General features: G+C 44.1%; 1 protein-coding gene across 1 annotated transcript; it reads right to left on the minus strand.

The window, feature by feature from the left end:
- Positions 1 to 10,989: 10,989 nt before the first annotated feature.
- On the minus strand, positions 10,990 to 17,936 carry LOC126033527 (histone-lysine N-methyltransferase PRDM9-like). Its single transcript, XM_049790494.1, has 3 exons — positions 17,813 to 17,936; positions 16,352 to 16,432; positions 10,990 to 12,758 (listed from the first exon to the last, which is right to left on the minus strand). The coding sequence occupies exons 1-3, from the start codon at positions 17,934 to 17,936 to the stop codon at positions 11,398 to 11,400; spliced, it is 1,566 nt and encodes a 521-aa protein (XP_049646451.1). The 3' UTR covers positions 10,990 to 11,397.
- Between the last annotated feature and the right edge of the window lie 216 nt (positions 17,937 to 18,152).

Genomic DNA, 18,152 nt, shown 5'->3' on the forward strand with positions numbered 1-18,152 from the left:
TTGACTAGTCCCCATATGGAAAACCACGCGGGGACTAGTGCCCTCGAGCACACTGCATGTATTAAGAGTATCCCTTATCTTTATGTTTGTTTCACGTATCCAGAATGTCCATTTTGTATTCTTTCCTTTCCCACACCCCTACAAAGCTTATTTTCATTCCTTAAACTTCTCACCCCCCCAGACATCACTAACCCACATTAGTCTTTTTAACTTTAGTAGTACTGCACAATCCTCATCACAGACCAAAGACGTGCATTGTGTGTGACAACCCCAAACTGTTTCAAAAGACATAAAATGGACACACATTTCTTTAGAATATTTTGTATTTTTTCTGTGACAGCTATAAGTCTTACTAAATATTCTCTTATACAGTGACAATTCTAACCACTTTTTATCTTCTCTTTATGAACTGTTCAACAAGGAATTTTGGTGAAAGAGTCCCCCAGTTTAATGCTTATGATTGAACCATGTCACGGGGATTGTTGGACTTGTTCTGATGGCCCCCATATGCACCAATAATGCCACGTGGCATTGCTCCTTTTTTGCATAGGCACCTTAAAATGGGAAAATACTATATATACAAATAAGATCCTATCTAATAGAGATTGGAACACACAAATCTTGTAGTGCAAAGGGACCTTACACCCTGAATATTGACATAACGACCTGGCACAGGCCTCAGAAGAAAGGGCATTTTCATTCACCCCTGAACCAGGGAAGCCATCCACAAAACATCCAGGTTTGTCTATAGCATCACCTGGAAGCAATCCTCTACCACAGAAGACCCTACCACTGCTCAGACATCGACCTGCTCAAAAGAAACTTCCCTTAACTCTGAGAAGACTTAACAACAGCAACGACCTGCTTACAGGACAGGGCTTCCTGCATTGCCCTTTCATGGTGAGGTCAAATGAGAGGACGTTCCACATCCTGACTTCAAAGTAGGATATGCAGATTCTAGGATATTTAATACAGAAACATGATACCAACAACAGAGACTGTGTGAAAAATAAAAGTGTGTTGGCACTACAGATAATGTCTTGGATTGGATAATCTAGCTTGCCTAAAGTCTAAAGTTGGTTTTATGCCAGGAAAATTCAGGGGTCAGGTCTCTTTGTATTTAGGCCAAAGTTATTCTTTTCCATTCCCATCATATTTTGGTGGGTCTATGCAAACAACAATTGCCACTCTAACACCGTTTTTACTGTGCTCCTTTGTCTCTAATCCTTAAAAAAAAATCTCACTTAAAATTTGAGGTTAACTTAAGCTAATATGCATGTACATGGAAATGTAAAAAATACTATGCCTCTAATTTTTAAGGATTTTTTAATTTTTTTTTTTTTATGCTTTTGGGGCCACATCCGATGACGCTCAGGGGTTACTCCTGGCTATGCGCTCAGAAGTCACTCCTGGCTTGGGGGACCATAAGGGATGCCGGGGAATAGAACTGCGGTCCGTCCTAGGCTAGCGCTGGCAAGGCAGACACCTTACTTCTAGCGCCACCACTAGAGATAGATTTTTATCTCTAAAATCACCGAGATAGATTTTATTAAAAGAAACTTATGTACTGAGATGTGAAGAGAGAGAGTGTGGACTCCATATTCAATAGAGAACATAGACTTCTCCAGAGTGGAAAAAGGAAGAAATATGTGGTCAACTGAAAGAGAAAAATCACAAACTTTAATTTCTAACTACCAGTAACAGTAGATAACTGTCAGTACTAAGGCTCCCTTAACTCCACCAACACCACTGTTAGCTCTAAAACCCTAAAGGATGCTGCAAGAACCAGCCCACTTCTCCCAACCCTCTGCTGGCAACTAGCACCTGAGTGCCAACCACAGCATGCACAGGTTCATTTACGACCAACCTCCAGCATGGCCCCAGGACACTGCCTAGAGGCATTGGCACGTAGAATTGGGCCTGTTTGTAGCCGCTTTAGGGTGCTTTTGCCTCTCTCTTGGGGCCTTGAGGTGTCATGGCAAGCTGGAGGTGTTTGAGGAGGAGATACTCTACTAGACCCCAGCACTGAGAACAAGGAAGCTTTGCATAGTTAGGATAGAGGTAGTCCTTGAGGGTTTTTCCCACATTCTTCCTCACCCTAAACACACCAAGCCCCTGGTGCTCACCTTCCTTAGTCTCCCTCTGTAGCTACAACTGCCTCTGTAGCTGTCACACTCACCCAAATAGGATCTTCCTGTGACTTATGGCAGGACCGAGCCTTCACCCACCATCTCTGCCTGTGGTCTAGATAAAGGGATTAGGGAGGGGCTGAGAGCAGGAGCAGAAATGGGAAAATTGGTGGAGCAAATGTAGAATCTGGTGGAGGCTGGACTCCGGAGCAGGGACAATTGATTTAGATGGAAAGCTTTGGTGAAGCAAGAGAGCTCAGATGGCCTGGGATGAAGTTCTGGGGGCATCCTGGGAAGGACATTTCCTCCCTTCAGATCCCTCACTAGGTATGGGAACTTCCAAGGTCTGTGTGGTGGATGTCGGCCCCTGGGTTCCCACAAGAAACTTGTGCTACAGAAATTGCAGAAAGAAAATCAATATTGTCAGGTGTGTTCAAGGGGCGATGGAGGGGTGTTTCAGGCTTGACATCTCTTTGGCAAGTACAAAACATGGCAGACTCAAATGTCTTCATGTTATGTCCACCTTTGCCAACACCTTCATCTCTTCCTCTCCTATTTATTTTGCAGGTGGAGCTCCTGGTTTAGAAATCCAGGGAAGTGCAGTGTCCTGGGTGGGTCCTCCTGGGCTCAGCCTCAAGTGCAGCTCTGCCTTATTATCCCTGAAAAGTGACTTCTCTCTCCTGGGGACTTGACACTCACTCTTCAGTGGATTTGGATGGAATTTGATTGGGCCTCAACCTGCTCATTCTCCTGCTTGTTGGTAATCAAGAGTCTTTTTTTTTTTTTTTTTTTTTTTGGTTTTTGGATCCCACCCAGCAGCACTCAGAGGTTGCCCCTGGCTCTATGCTCAGAAATCGCTCTTGGCAGGCTCAAGGGACCATGTGGGATGCCGGGATTCGAACCACCGTCTTTCTGTGTCTAAGGCAAATGCCTTACCGCTGTGCTATCTCTCTAGCCACAGTAATCAAGAGTCTTAAAGGTGGAGAAGTGAGGAGCTGGATGCAGACTTTTCTGCCCAGGAGCAGTGGACCCTTATCCCTTGTGTCTCCCTCAGATCTCTTTGGAAGTTCTCCATCCCTGCCTTGTTATTAAGTTAAGTTTGTGGTCAAAATAAAAAATTATTTAAAAAAAAAGAGACAAATAAAAAGCAATCAAAATCTTTATAGAAAAAAAAGAAATGAAGATGAAACACTGAAAGTTTACCCAAAGGACACAATACACTGAGAATGCTCATAGCAGGGATGAAGAATAGTCCTGTTCCTTTCCCAGAATGGCAGGTGTCTTACAAATATGGGAAAGGACTTTTGCCACTTCAAGTGTAAATTACCAGGTTGTGATGCTCAGAAAATATTAATTATGGCATGTGGATTCCACATTCAAAACTCCTTGTCACAACACTATCTGCTGATACAGTTCTTTGAGGTCACATTCATGTATAAAATGTGCACCAAAATCACTGTTAGAAGTAATTTGTGGGGGCCGGGCGGTGGCGCTAAAGGTAAGGTGCCTGCCTTACCTGCGCTAGCCTAGGACGGACCGCGGTTCGATCCCCCGGCATCCCATATGGTCCCCCAAGCCAGGAGCGACTTCTGAGCGCATAGCCAGGAGTAACCCCTGAGCGTCACCGGGTGTGGCCCAAAAACCAAAAAAAAAAAAAAAAAAAAGAAGTAATTTGTAAAATTTATTTGTAGAAAAAAGTAGAACCTGGCAGGTGGGTTCATCTCAGGTGAGGTGAACCCTGGTAGAATCACTCAGGCTATTGCTCCTGCCTGACAGACTTGAGTGCAGGCAACTCTTCATTGAGCCTCCTAGATCGCAATGTGCAACCTTTCTCTTCACCCTCTCCCTAATTGAAAGGACTGTCCTGTGTCTAGACACACCATTGTTTCTAACCAATAGAAAGTCTTGTTTCTCTCTGTGACAAAAAAAACTGGAGCTTCCACTTCCTTAACACTAAGGATTCTTCATTTTCTGTTTCTTATGACCATAGTTGCTTTCTCTGTTATCATTGAACTGGGCAGTTTTGGTGGTGTCATACTTCTGGCTACCTTGAAATTTTCTGTAAATAAGTGGAGAATCAATGACAGTTGTTTGCTAAATGTATCTATTCCTACTGACCTGAACTTAATTTCTTCCATGCACTGACTCTTGATTCTTAAGAACAACACACATACACAAACGTGTCAGTCATTCAACATTTTCAAATATCTATAAATGTTATCTTCTTGTCCACAAAAATGATCTATACATGTTGAACCCATGGTCCTATTAGGGACCTATAGTACAGGAAAGGATGAAGTTTTTTTTCACTGCTGCCTGTGTGGTCAGTGTGCCTCAGTCCTACACAGTAGGAATAGAACCATCTTTGTCTATCCCGTGGACAGAAAATCAAAATTGGATAACGTGTGGCTGGGCCTGGATTCTTTAGCTCCTAAAACTCACCCAAGAATTCCCAGTGTTGTCACTGTCTATTTCATTGTCCTCAATATATAGTACCTATAAACATTTTATATTGCAATAAATATATAGACTCCACAAGAGTGCTGTGCTGACTGCAGTTGGGATCTGGAATTTATCTATTCTCCTCAGACTATCTCAAAAGACTTATGGAATATGTATGCCCTCTTATTATGCTTCTTAAGTGTATCTCTTTCACATGTATATGCTCTAAGGTGTTATGATTTCCCCTTTTTATTTAGGTTTGCTAAATTCTTAGAAATTCTACATTCTTCTAAATTCTTAGAAGAGATTAGAGATAGTACCCATGAAGTTTTTGTGCTTTTGATAGAACCAGAATGGGAGCTGTTGGTTTATTATATCCCCCTTAGATTGCAATAGTATTCAATGGCACTGTTCCATTTGCATGGGTGCATTAAAATTGGAAATTATTAGAAAATAAGAGGTATTGGGGCCGGAGAGATAGCATGGAGGTAAGGCGATTGCCTTTCATGCAGAAGGTCATCGGTTCGAATCCCGGCGTCCCATATGGTCCCCCGTGCCTGCCAGGAGCAATTTCTGAGCATGAAGCCAGGAGTAACCCCTGAGCACTGCCGGGTGTGACCCAAAAACCACAAAAAAAAAAAAAAGAAAGAAAATAAGAGGTATTATTGGCTGTTTCTTACTACAGGGGGCCTTCCACCCTGAACATTTGCCATGGTGATTTGATTTGGACAGCAGCCATTTACCCCTGAACCTTGGATCTGGCACGGTTCTCTGCACCTACACCAGGAATTGACATTCTACCAGTACAGACCCTGGATCTGCACCAACTGGTCACAGGCTGGTCTCTCCTCTCATATCTAGCATAGTTCTGGAGATTGGAGTCTCTCCCAACCCTGAAGAGGGATGGAACAGACCGGCTTCTAACAGGACACTCCTTTAGAAGATGAGAGACCCAAGGCCATCTTCTGGCTCATCATTTTGATTTGACCTTCACATCTGTACATTGGCCAAGCCTAGGTAACTGACATTATAAGGAGACCATAAAGGCATGTTGACATAGGAAAATAGAAGATCTTCTAGGAATGAATAGAACTATCTTGTCACTTGATTGCCTCAGAATGGGCTAATCCACTAACCTACAGTGAAAACTGTTTGAGGAGAACCTTTCCTGGGAAGTTGAAGAAAGATATGGGGTTAGAGAAATTAATGTGCCTGGAGTCTGAGCCTATAGATGGTCCTAAGGCAGAATGCTTCATGGGTAGGGATACCCTGCTTTTAGGCCAAAAGTTTTTCTTTATATTTCCCAACCTTTGGTGCGCCTAGGCTAAATTTTGCCAATCTTTCTTTATCTTTGTCTTTAGAGGCATCATCCCTAATATTAGAATCATGGGATATAAATTATTTTGCTTTTCTATAAAGTCAATTAGGAGATGTAGGATTACTGGTCCTATCCTAATCAATATTCATACTCAACCCTAGGATGTGATCTGGGATGGGATTATTGGATTATTCCCTACTTGGTATTCCTCTTCCATCCTAGGGTATAGCCTGCTTCTTGTCAATAATAGCAGGGGTCTGAGGAAGGCAGGGACTTATTCTTGTCTTCTTCCTTTAAGCTACATTCCTTCTTAGGAACAGAAAGCTTGAATGGATGGATTCCTTGTGAGGGCTGAATTTCCTTAACCCAGTCTTGTACCTTTTCACTGTGTGGATTATTTCCTGCTTCTTACCAGATCCTCCTTTAGGAGCCCTGGGATCCACTAGCAGATAGGAGCAATAATCCCTGTTAATGGTGTAGAGTTGTGTAGTCACTATACTTTTCCACACTGCAATTCCTGTGATTATCTACAAGGTTGCAAGGATTCTGCAGGTTAATGCAATAGAATGGAAGTCTGACTGCTGCAAAGCTGCCAGGGCTGCAGAGCCCAAGGCTGGCAGGTGCCTGTGCTACAAGACTCACCAGGGGCCAGCCAGTGGGGCCCAGATGCAAGGTGGGTCCTCAGATCCACCCAGGGATGCCAACTTGTAGAACTGCCTGCCCAGGACAGAGAGGAAATGAACTATCATTTTTATTCTCTCCTGGAGTCCAAGGCCTACCGCCACTGCCCTTGGGTTTCAGAGATAACGATAGAGGGAGAGAGAGAGAAATTCTTTAGCCAGAGGTGGCAGGGTAGGGCCGGGTTCAATAGAAAGATAGAGGGATAGATACAAAGCAGGCAGCATTGCACCGATTATCTCTGGTTCCCAGTGAAGCAGCAGACGCTATTCTGGTCGCTATCCTGGGCCCTCATCTGTCCACATAACGGGATGTTCCCGGGAGCATGCCCATGCTCAACTGTTTCTACAGTGGGGTTCCCCAAGGGGCAAGTGTCCAAGTCTAACTGCCATTCCATCAACAGATTTTCCCTTTATGTTATTTTAAAATATATTTTTTATATATCTACATACGTAAATGTAGATATATGTAGATTTATCTGCAGCCATTGGTGAAGTTCATTTACATGATGGTCTGCAAAGGTGTTGGTGGTTGTCAGCTGCATTAATTTTCTTGACAGTTTATTGAGAAGCTGAGAGACAGATGTAGGGAAGAAAAGAAACTGTTTAAGGAACAAACATTAACTTTGTAACTTTTATTAAGCCTAAGCCTAAGAAAGTGAAAAGCTCCAATACTTTAGGGTAAAGGGGCGATGAATACTCTTTAGCTGCTTTCTGATGATAGGGAAGTAGTTGTGGGGTTATCGGAGTTGTTCACTTTTCATCATTAAGGGGAAACTATTCTCTACTTAATTTTTTTGTTTCTGTGTCAAAATTTCTTTTTTTCCATATATAATCAATTTATTTTGCTCATTATCTCTTCGTCTATTAAATCCTGAGCAGAGCCAGGAGTAATGCAGTACTAGCAGTGGTGGGTTGTAGAATAACAGCCCTGGAAGGGGCTGGATGATGGTGAGATGGATGGATGGATGGTGAGGCTTTTCCCTTCCACCTCGGGCCACATGCCTGCAAGCCACTCCAGCCAGCGAGTCTGAGGGTTCAAGGTAGCCTCGAGGAAATCATCCACAGGCAGTCAGGTTTCAGGAGACATCAACTTTATTCAGTGGAAGAAGACTGAAGAACGAGCCCCAGCCTTCCTCAGACCCTTGCTTTTATTGACAAGAATCAGGTATCACCCTAGGGTGGGAGCAGAATACCAAGTAAGGAATAATCCAATATATTATCACCAGGTCACACCCTAGAGTGGGACACAATTATTGATTAGGGTAGATCGGTAACACAACAGTGGGTGTCCAAAGAAAAACCGTGAATGAATACATGTGTGCTAGAAAACAAAGGCTTCTGTCTGTCTGTTATTATAGAAAGACAAAGGGACCTTTCCCTCAAATGAAACCAGATCTGGGAGCCCCATTCTGTGCCACAGACCCTGGAGGAGGAAGTCAAGAGGTACCAATGTCCCTGTCATCTTCTCTGCCAGCACAGATGTCAGTCCCTCAGGTTTCTGACACACTCAGGATGTGGGTTGTAACACTGTGTCCCTTGCACGGTAATACATGGCGGGGTCCTCAGGTCTCAGATTGTTCAGTACCATGTGGTTTTGGAGGATTTGACAGCAGTCAGGTGACTTCCCTGGAACTTTGGTGGTGCGCAGACTGTGTTACCATTACCAGAGTTCATAGCTTCCACCCACTCAAAACGTTGTCCAGGTATCTGCTACACCCAGCACATCCAATAGCTGGTGATGGTGTATCTGGATGTCTTGTAGGAGAGCTTCACTGATGTCCCAGGTTTTCTCACCTCAACCTCAGACTGCACCTGTGAGTCACACCTGTGGCTAGAAAAGGGAGTGGAAGGACTCCCCTGACAGGACTTGTTCCCTTCTTAGTCGAGGGAATGGGACCCTTACCTGTGGCCACTGAACTGAAGGAAGATTCTTATTTACAGTGTATGCTGAGAGCTTGGTTCTCAGGCAACTGAATGGAAGTTTGTACATTTTCATGATTCCAACATCAGAATAGTCTAACATTCCAATTCTCCAATATTCTAGTATTATGATATTCTAACATCCCAACATCTCCTTCCTTACTATATTAAAGAGGAATAGGATTTCATTATGAATCTGCATACTATGAAATACCTATAATTAACATAATTTTTGCAATAAGCATGGTAAACAACTAATTTTAATAATAAAATAATCCCTAAACCAATAATAGAAAACAAATAGTGAGAGTTAACATATTGTGCCAAAGAATTCATAAAATTAGAAAATTAAGGGGCCGGAGTGGTGACACTAGCAGTAAGACATCTACCTTGCAAGCACTAACCTAGCATGGACCACAGTTCAATTCCCCCAGCATCCCATATGGTCCCCTAAGCAAGGAGCGATTTCTGAGTGCATAACCAGGAGAAACCCCCGAGCCTCACTGGGTGTCACCCCAAATCAAACAAAAAAATTTTAGAAAAATTAATCATCCTCATTTAACAAGGGGGCATTTTGTTATCCACAATTTCTTGATGCAATTTTTTGAAGTCAAACTAATTTTTTTTTTTTTTTGGTTTTTGGGCCACACCCAGTAACGCTCAGGGGTTACTCCTGGCTATGTGCTCAGAAGTTGCTCCTGGCTTGGGGGACCATATGGGACACCGGGGGATCGAACCGCGGTCCGTCCAAGGCTAGCGCAGGCAAGGCAGGCACCTTACCTTTAGCGCTACCGCCCGGCCCCAGAAGTCAAACTAATTTTTATGCCAAATTTCATAACATGCCTTTTAATCTTTTCCTAAGGATAGTTTCATCATACTTGTGGGAAGTAACACAAATTCACTGATAATCTCAATGACAATTTAAATTTCTAACTCATCACCATTAACATGCACAGTATCCCATAAGGCATTTTTCTTCTCACGTCCTATCTATACAATCTTGACATCCTAATGTATTACTAACATTTTTACTTAGATTATTTATAGTCTGGACATTATGTAATGTGGCAAAGCAATGTCTGCTATTGTCACTATAGCCATGAGTAACCATGGCATTAGTACCAGCTATTAATATTCCAAAAAATCTTTTCCCTACTCAAGGCAGTATTCACTCTTTGCCACAACTCTATTCCTAGTTCATCCTTCCAAGGCCCAGTAATACTTATGGGTACAATAAAATAAGCTGGTTGACGCAGTTGCCTTAATTTAAAATATAAAATATACAGGGCCGGAGCACTAGCACAGGAGAAGGGTGTTTGCCTTGCATGCAGCTTGACTCAGGACAGACCTGGGTTCAATCCCCAGCATTCCACATAGTTCCCTAAGCCAGGAGAGATTTCTGAGCACTAAAAATAGGACTGAGATCTTGGTCAAAATCATATTCCTTTAGGCTGTAGTTGCAGGAACTGAATATGAAGAAACCCTTAAGACTGGTCACTTTCGTTATGTGTTTTGTTTTTTTTGTTTGTTTGTTTGTTTTTGATTTTCTGCAGAGGAAAGGCCCTCTACAACTCTTCAGAGCAATAGCTCTACCCCCTAGGGCCACTTTTAGTGGGAGAAGGATCTGAAACTCACCTGAAAGCTTGTATTTCCCCTCCAACTCATTTTCTGTTCTTTGAAGAGTGCCCTATTTCTCCTCCAGCCAAGACAACCCAACTGAGGTTACAGAATAGGGAATGTGTGTGGTGTTCCCTGAGTGGGGAGCCCTCAAAGTCAGCATTTCCTCTCTCCCCAAAGCACAAGACACACGTACTCCTCCTAGAAGCATCCAAGGGAAGTGAACATATAAAAGATGTATAAAAGTTTTGGTGCTGGAGTGATGGTTCAGTGGGTAGATCAACTGCTTTGCATGTGTTTTGATAACCACCCCAAAAGATCCATGCAAACATAAATCTGAGTAAAAAGCAGTTACCCCGAGTACTGCCAGGAGTGAGCCCAAAGCAAAACACAATCAAATACACCCAAGGTCTTACTTCACAGAAGTTCTGGAGTTTTTTCAACGACTCCATCTTAAATCTGAGATTTCTTTCCCTGGCCCTAGTAATCAACTTACAAATTAACCTGGCTGTTCTCACTTTATTAGGGCCCAATTCTGTTTAGAATTGTGATGGTATATTTCCGTCTATTCTATACCCTGCTGCTTTCCAAGGGGATGTAAATATTAGAGACCTGAACTATATGAAGAAAGTTTATTAGTGCACTGGGCAAAATATGAAAGTGAGATTACAGTACACTTTCTTTTTTTTTTTTTTTTTGTTTTTTTGTTTTTTGGGCCACACCCGTTTGACACTCAGGGGTTACTCCTGGCTATGCACTCAGAAATCACCCCTGGCTTGGGGGACCATATGGGATGCCGGGGGATCGAACCGCGGTCCGTCCTACGCTAGCGCTTGCAAGGCAGACACCTTACCTCTAGCGCCACCTTCCCGGCCCCTACAGTACACTTTCATGACTGACCAAATTCTCAGCTATGCTATGGAGTGTGGGGGTGGTTGCATATGCTCTCTGTGGAAGCTGTTGATTACCATTCATTAGTCACCACTGGTTCAAATGTGGAGCTTTTCCCTTGTGTGTGTCCTCTGGTGTTTCATGAGACCTGACAATTGATTGAAACCTCGCCCACACTCACTGAAAACATAGGGCTTTCCCCTGTGTATATCCTCTGGTGTGTCTTGAGACCTGAACTCAATGTAAAGCCATTTTCTGTGTGCCCTCTTGTGCGAGATAAGACCTGACAGTCGACCGAAGCCTTATCCACACTCCCGGGAAATATAGGGCTTCTCCCATGTGTGTGTGTGACCTCTGGTGTTTCATGAGACCTGACAGCTGACTGAAGCCTCGCCCACACTCACTGCAAACATAGAGCTTCTCCCCTGTGTGTCCTCTGGTGCTTGAGGAGACTTGCCCTTAGACTGAAGGCTCGCCCACACTCCTTGCAAACATAGGGCTTCTCCCCTGTGTGTCTTCTCTGGTGTTTTTGGAGACTTGACTTCTCAATGAAGCCTCGGCCACATTCCCTGCAAACATGGGGCTTTTCCCCTGTGTGTGTCCTCTGGTGTCTGATGAGAGTTGACACCCGACTGAAGCCTCGCCCACATTCCCTGCAAACATGGGGCTTCTCTCCTGTGTGTGTCCTCTGGTGTATGGTGAGATGTGTCCTCTGTCTAAAGCCTCGCCCACACTCCCTGCAAACATGGGGCTTTTCCCCTGTGTGTGTCCTCTGATGTGTGATGAGATGTGACCTCACACTGAAGCCTCGCCCACATTCACTGCAAACATAGGGCTTTTCCCCTGTGTGTGTCCTCTGGTGTGTGATGAGATGTGACCTCACACTGAAGCCTCGCCCACATTCACTGCAAACATAGGGCTTTTCCCCTGTGTGTGTCCTCTGGTGTGTGATGAGAATTGACACCCGACTGAAGCCTCGCCCGCATTCCCTGCAAATATGGGGCTTCTCCCCGGAGTGAGTTCTCTGGTGTCTGATCAAAGATGACCTTATACTGAAGCCTCGTCCACAATCTCCGCAAACACAGGGCTTCTGCCCTGTGTGTATACTCTGGTGTCTGATGAGATTTGAACTCATACTGAAGGCTTGCCCACACTCAGTGCAAACATAGATATTCTTCCCGGTGTGTCCCTTCTCATGGCTAATGAGTTTTAACCTCTCACTGACGCCTTGCCCAGGTTCCCTGCCAATATTGATCTCCTTTGTATGAGTACTCTGATGGGTGATAAGATTTGATCCAGGCCTTACATACTTGCCTATTAAAATTCTTGACATTCTTATCCCTGCAACTACTTTACCTGTGTCCTTTGGATTTGTTTTCTGGCCTGTGGGAGTTTCTTCCTTTATTGCCATCTCATGTTTATTAGAGCTCCCTCTTTTACTGTGATATAGTCTAGATATAGTTGCTAAAATTCTTTTATGCCTTATCTTCTTAGCCAAAGGTATGGAGCTTTCTTTGTGCTTTTGATTTTCATATATGTCATTCCTTGATTCATCAACTTTGTCATTACATGGATCAGAATGTTGCTGACTTTGGTTCTGATCACGTGGACAATAATTCTCTGATTGAGGATGCTTTCTTGCAGATGTTCCTGTAAAGATCCCAGAGGGATGGCTAAGTTTCATGTGACGACTGAGGAAGTTCGGAATGGAGAAGGCCAGAGAGCAGAAGGGACATGGATGGATTTCTGGCTTTGCTTCTGCTGAAAAAGAAGGTTTAGTCAGAGTGGATGTTGACAAAGCCATGGGAACCATACTCTATCTCTTGCTAAAATCTGTTCTCTTAGCTTTTCCTTATTTTGTTGATAAAGAAAAAAAAAACTTTCATGCTCCTAGTTTGGTGGATGTTTAGTTTGGTTGGATATTTTGGGGTTTTTTTTTTTTTGGATTTTGGGCCACACCTGGTGACACTCAGGGGTTATTTGTGTATATGCACTCAGAAATTGCTCCTGGCTTGGGGGAACCATATGGGATGCTGAGGTATGGAACCATGGTCCGTCCTAGGTCAGTGTGTGCATGGCAGATACCCTACCACGTGCGCCACTGCTCTGGCCCCTGGATTTTTTGTTTTTTGGGGGGGCCACACCCAGTGACACTTGAGGGTTACTCCTGGCTATGCACTCATAAATCACTCCTAGCTTGGGGGACCAAACCATGTTCCATTCTAGGTCAGCTGTGTGCAAGGCAAACCCCCTACTGCTGTGCCACTGCTCCAGCCCCTTAGTTTCATTGGATTTTGTGGCCACACCCAGAGATGCCCAGAGCTTATTCTTCACTCTGTGCTCTGGGATCACTCTTGATAGACTTTAAAAACTGAATGGAATGCTGTACTACATCTCTGGCCCCTAAACAGTGTTTTCTCTTTCCATCTGCATGCACTAAATTTTGCAAAATTTAGAAAGTCCATATCCAGAAATTTTTTTTTTTTTGTCTTTGGGCAAAACCTCATAGTACTCAGGGATTACTCCCATTTTTGCACAGAGCATGAACTCCTGGCTGGTGGGGGAAATCCATATAGCATGTGAGGACTGAATCTGGGTTGGTGGATGGAAGGCAACACACTATCTACTGCACAACTGCATCGACCTCTATCCCAGTAATTTTGACATAAGATCTTTTTTTTTTTTTTTTTTTGGTTTTTGGGCCACACCCGGTGTTGCTCAGGGGTTCCTCCTGGCTGTCTGCTCAGAAATAGCTCCTGGCAGGCACGGGGGACCATATGGGACACCGGGATTCGAACCAACCACCTTTGGTTCTGGATCGGCTGCTTGCAAGGCAAACACCGCTGAGCTATCTCTCCAGGCCCTTGACATAAGATCTTAAGACAGCGTCCTGAAATAATACTCTGTGATGTGGTTTCAAAAGATATCTTACTCTCCTGAGTTGTAGTGAGTTGTTGGATTTCATAGGTCAAATTTTCTTCAGTGAGGGCCAGAGCTATAGTACAGCATATAGGGCATTTGCCTTATATGCTGCTGATCCAGGAGGGACCTGGGTTCCATCCCCAGCATTCCATATGGCCCACTGAAGAGGAGCAATTTCTGGGCACATACCCAGGAGTAATTCCTGAGCTTTACCAGGTGTGGTCCCTCAAAAAAATCATCCTTAGTGACTTCCTATGCGGGGAAAAGTATTAATGTGGTTAGGAAGCACCTAGCTAGAAATTTTACCAACAGAGGTAGGACTGGGTTAGGGCTAGAGATTTTATGTGAACTAATATAAGTGTAATTTTTGCCATCTAAAAAGGTATTTTTGGGACAAGAGTCATAGGTTTACAGTTAGTTTATGGTTGGCCTGTGGCCAATCCCAGTTCTATCCCTAACATTGTATCTGGTCCCCCAAGCACTGCAAAGAGTGATTTCAGAGCTGTAGGCCAACCTCTGTCTCCAAAAAGCCCAAAGTCATTTAGGAACAGAAATATAGTTCAAGTGGCAGGGCCCTGGTTTTGATCACCAAGAACTGTGAGGCCTAGGAAACACTGCTGGATCTGACCTAATAACCCTGGCCACAAAAAAAGGGGGAAAGAACAGCCAACTTTGCATGCATCTTAGGTCCCCAGTACTGCATAATCTCCCAGCATCACTGGGAACCAGTGACAAGCACTGCATCTCGAGTAGCCTCTGAAAACCAGTGAGAACAACCAGTATTGACATGGATGTGTGGAGAAAGGAACTCTGATTCACTGTTGAAGGGAATGCCATCTAGTCCAGACTTTCTGGAAAACAATATGGATATGCCTCAAAAATGTTGAAATGGAGCTCATATATGCTCCAGCAATACCATTCCTAGGGAACGGAAAAACACAGGAACACCTTAGGAACACAAGACACAATACAAACATATCCTACACTCACCTATGTTCATTGCAGCACTACTTACAATAGCCAGAATCTGGAAACTAACCAGGTATGTGACAACAGATAAGTGACTAAAGAAACTGCAGTACATTTATACAGTGGGCAATTATATAGCCGTGAAGGATGACAAAAATCATGAAATTAGCTTAAATATGGATGGCCATGGAGATTATTAAGCTTTTATTATTAAGGAGAAAGACAGACATAGAATGGTCTAACTCATCTGTGGGATTTAAGAAAAATATATGACGATATGGTAATAATATCCAGAGACAATAGAATGGAGGGCTGGAAGGACCAATCTATGATAAAAAACCTTACCACAAAGCAGTGAGTACACTGATAGCTACCATGACAACCATAGAAAGAGAAGCAGAAAGCCAGTCTCACAGACAAGCAGGGTGCTGCAAGGGAGGGAAATGGAGAATATTAGTGGCAGGAAAGTTGCACTGGTGAAGGGCAGTATACACTTTATGACTGAAACTCAACTATGAGCATTTCTGTAAACATGGTGTTAAATAAAAAAATTATGTAGAAAAAGAATTGAATGAAACCCGGTTGAATGTGGCAACATTGGTGGGGCAAATACATGTTGTTTTTAACTGCTAAATTAGCTGATATGAAAAAGCAAGACAGGTTGAAAGCATCACAGTGAGCAGTTTGTCAAAATTCACATTAGCTTTGTTCTGGGGTCACTCATCAATGGTTTAAAACTACAAACATAGGGCCTGGAGAGATAGCACAGTGGTGCTTGCCTTGCAAGCAGCCGATCCAGAACCTAAGGTGGTTGGTTCGAAGGTGTCCCATATGGTCCCCCGTGCCTGCCAAGAGCTATTTCTGAGTAGACAGCTAGGAGTAACCCCTGAGCACCGCCGGGTGTGACCCCCCCAAAAAAAAAAAAAAAAAAACTACAAACATAAAAATATTTGAGTGGGCCAGAGTAAAGCACAGCATTGAGGGTGTTTGTTTGCCATGCAAGTGGCTGACTCAGGTTCAAATTCCAGAATCCCATAATGTCCCCCAAGCCCACCAGGAGTGATTACTGAAGCATGGAGCCAGGAATAACACCAAGCACCAGCACTGAGTGAACCAGAAAATAAATAGAGAGGAAAGAAAATCACTTCCTTGGGGATATCAAAACCCCACAATTATTGAAGGACAAAGACCAGAGTAAATGAAAAAGACAGAGTGAAAGCTCAGAATTTCAGGACCTGTTCTAAACACTCAGATAGGGAACCAGAAAGAGCAAAACAAGACAGCAAAGCTCCAAAACATCCTGGATCTCAGCATCAATGGAATTATAAGGGAGCAGGTGAAGTCCTATAGCAAAGATCTGGGAGCCCAATGTCCACCCCAACTCCAGGTCCCCCATCTCACAAAGGCCCAGAATACTCCACATACAACCCAATCCCTGAGCCCAGGAAGATTTGTTCACTCACCGGCAAACACTCCTCTCTGCTGCCTACCCAGGGCTCCTCCTTCCAACCAAGAGATCAGCGCAGGCTTCTCACCACAATGGCCTGCCCAGAAGAATGATTCACGAGTTACAGACAGGTGAGGAGACAGAAGCACACACAAGTCTGAGTTCCTAATGAAAGCATCCAAATTATGGAGCAGATAAAGAAAAGAACCTGTTCTCCATAGGCACTTTGGTTTTTACAGATGGGAACAGGTTAAAATGAGTCTAACTGAGGGGACTGGACAATACAGCAGGGGGATAGGGGAGCAATAGGAAAACATTGGTTTTTGCGCATGGTCGACCTGCATTTGACCTCAGTACCCACTGTAGTTCCCGGAGTCACCCAGGGAGTAAGCACTGAATGAAGAGACAAGATTAAAGACAAGCACCAGCAAGACCCAGCTGGAATGATATTACAGTGGGTAGGGCATGTGCCAAGCACGGGATTGACAATGATTCGATCCCCAGAACTATATAGGATCCACCAAGACCCACCAGTGGTGATTCCTGCGTGCAGTTCTGGGCAGATAGTCCAAAGACAAAAATAAACAGAAAAGTCAAACTGTTCCTTGCCAGGGATGGGATGCAATGGTTTAGGGAACATGCTGTGCATGCAGGAACATCAAATTTCATCCCCGCCAGCATAATGTCCCAAGAAACAATGGGATACCCAGGATGTGCTACAGACTAGATTTTTGAAATTAAGGAAAGAACTTAAGTTATTTATAAATCTTGTAGTCAGTTTCATGAGGATTAAAACAGCACAGAGACCAAACAGCACTAGGGCATTTTGCTTGCACATGGCTGACCCAGGATGGACATGGATTAGATCCTCGGCATTCCTTATAATCCCGAGCCAGGAGCAATTTCTGAGCGCAGAGTCAGGAGTAACACCTGAGTGTCATAGGGCGTGGCCAAAAAGTAAAACAAAAGAGAGAGAAAAGAAATAATAGCAGAGAGGGGAGCATGTGATCTTAAGGTCAACACAGGAATGATGACTAGAACCCCAGATGATCCCTGAAACCCATCACAGAGTCCAGAAGAAGTCCTGAGCACATACTGGTATGGCTAAGATCCCCTGGCTCATGAAATCACATCACTTTCGAGCAAACCCAGTGATCAGGCAGACTCCTGGCTCTGTGCTCAGGGAGGACACCTGGCAGACTTACGGGAGCATATGGAAGGCCAGACATCAAATGCACTTTGGGCCAGATATGGCAAACCCCCGACACAATGTATGATTTCTCTGGTCACTGAAAAGACATTTAAAAATATAAAGTTTGAGTCATCTAAGAAAGTCAGGGGCTGGACGATCAGAACAATAGAGAGAGGCTTGACACTGGGGCTTGACAGAATCATGTCCCCTTCTGGACCAAGATCCCTGCCTGATCCTGGAACCTTCCCACACTGGGATGTAGCCAACAGCAGCAGCAGTTCTCACTTATAGCCTGCAGGTGGTCGTAGGTCTCCAGCATCACATCTCTGTAGAGATTCCTCTGAGAGGCATCCAGGCATGGCCACTCATCTGGGGAGAAGCTCACAGCCACGTCTGGAAAGGTCACCATATCCTGAGCATATAAAGGAGGGGATCAGAGTCATGTTCACCAGGGCCCTGGGGAGAAGACAGAGCCCCTCTGGGTCCCAAGGCCCTCTCTCCATGGTCATGCAGAGGGGATAGTCCCGCGACATCAAGCTAGAAAGACAGATCAGCCAACATGATCTGCAGACAGTGTTCGAGAAGGTTCTCTGAAGTGATGCTTTGCACACAGATCACCCAGGAC

The sequence above is a fragment of the Suncus etruscus genome, chromosome 17, assembly GCF_024139225.1.
Source record: "Suncus etruscus isolate mSunEtr1 chromosome 17, mSunEtr1.pri.cur, whole genome shotgun sequence".
NCBI lineage: Eukaryota > Metazoa > Chordata > Mammalia > Eulipotyphla > Soricidae > Suncus > Suncus etruscus.

Coding starts and splice junctions, on each gene's coding strand:
- LOC126033527 (XM_049790494.1), bottom strand. CDS start 17,936: ATGGTGACCTTTCCAGACGTGGCTGTGAGCTTCTCCCCAGATGAGTGG. Junction 16,433..17,812: donor CGACCACCTGCAGGCTATAA/GTGAGAACTGCT, acceptor TCTTCTGGGCAG/GCCATTGTGGTGAGAAGCCT. Junction 12,759..16,351: donor GCAGAGAGGAGTGTTTGCCG/GTGAGTGAACAA, acceptor CTTCTTTTTCAG/CAGAAGCAAAGCCAGAAATC.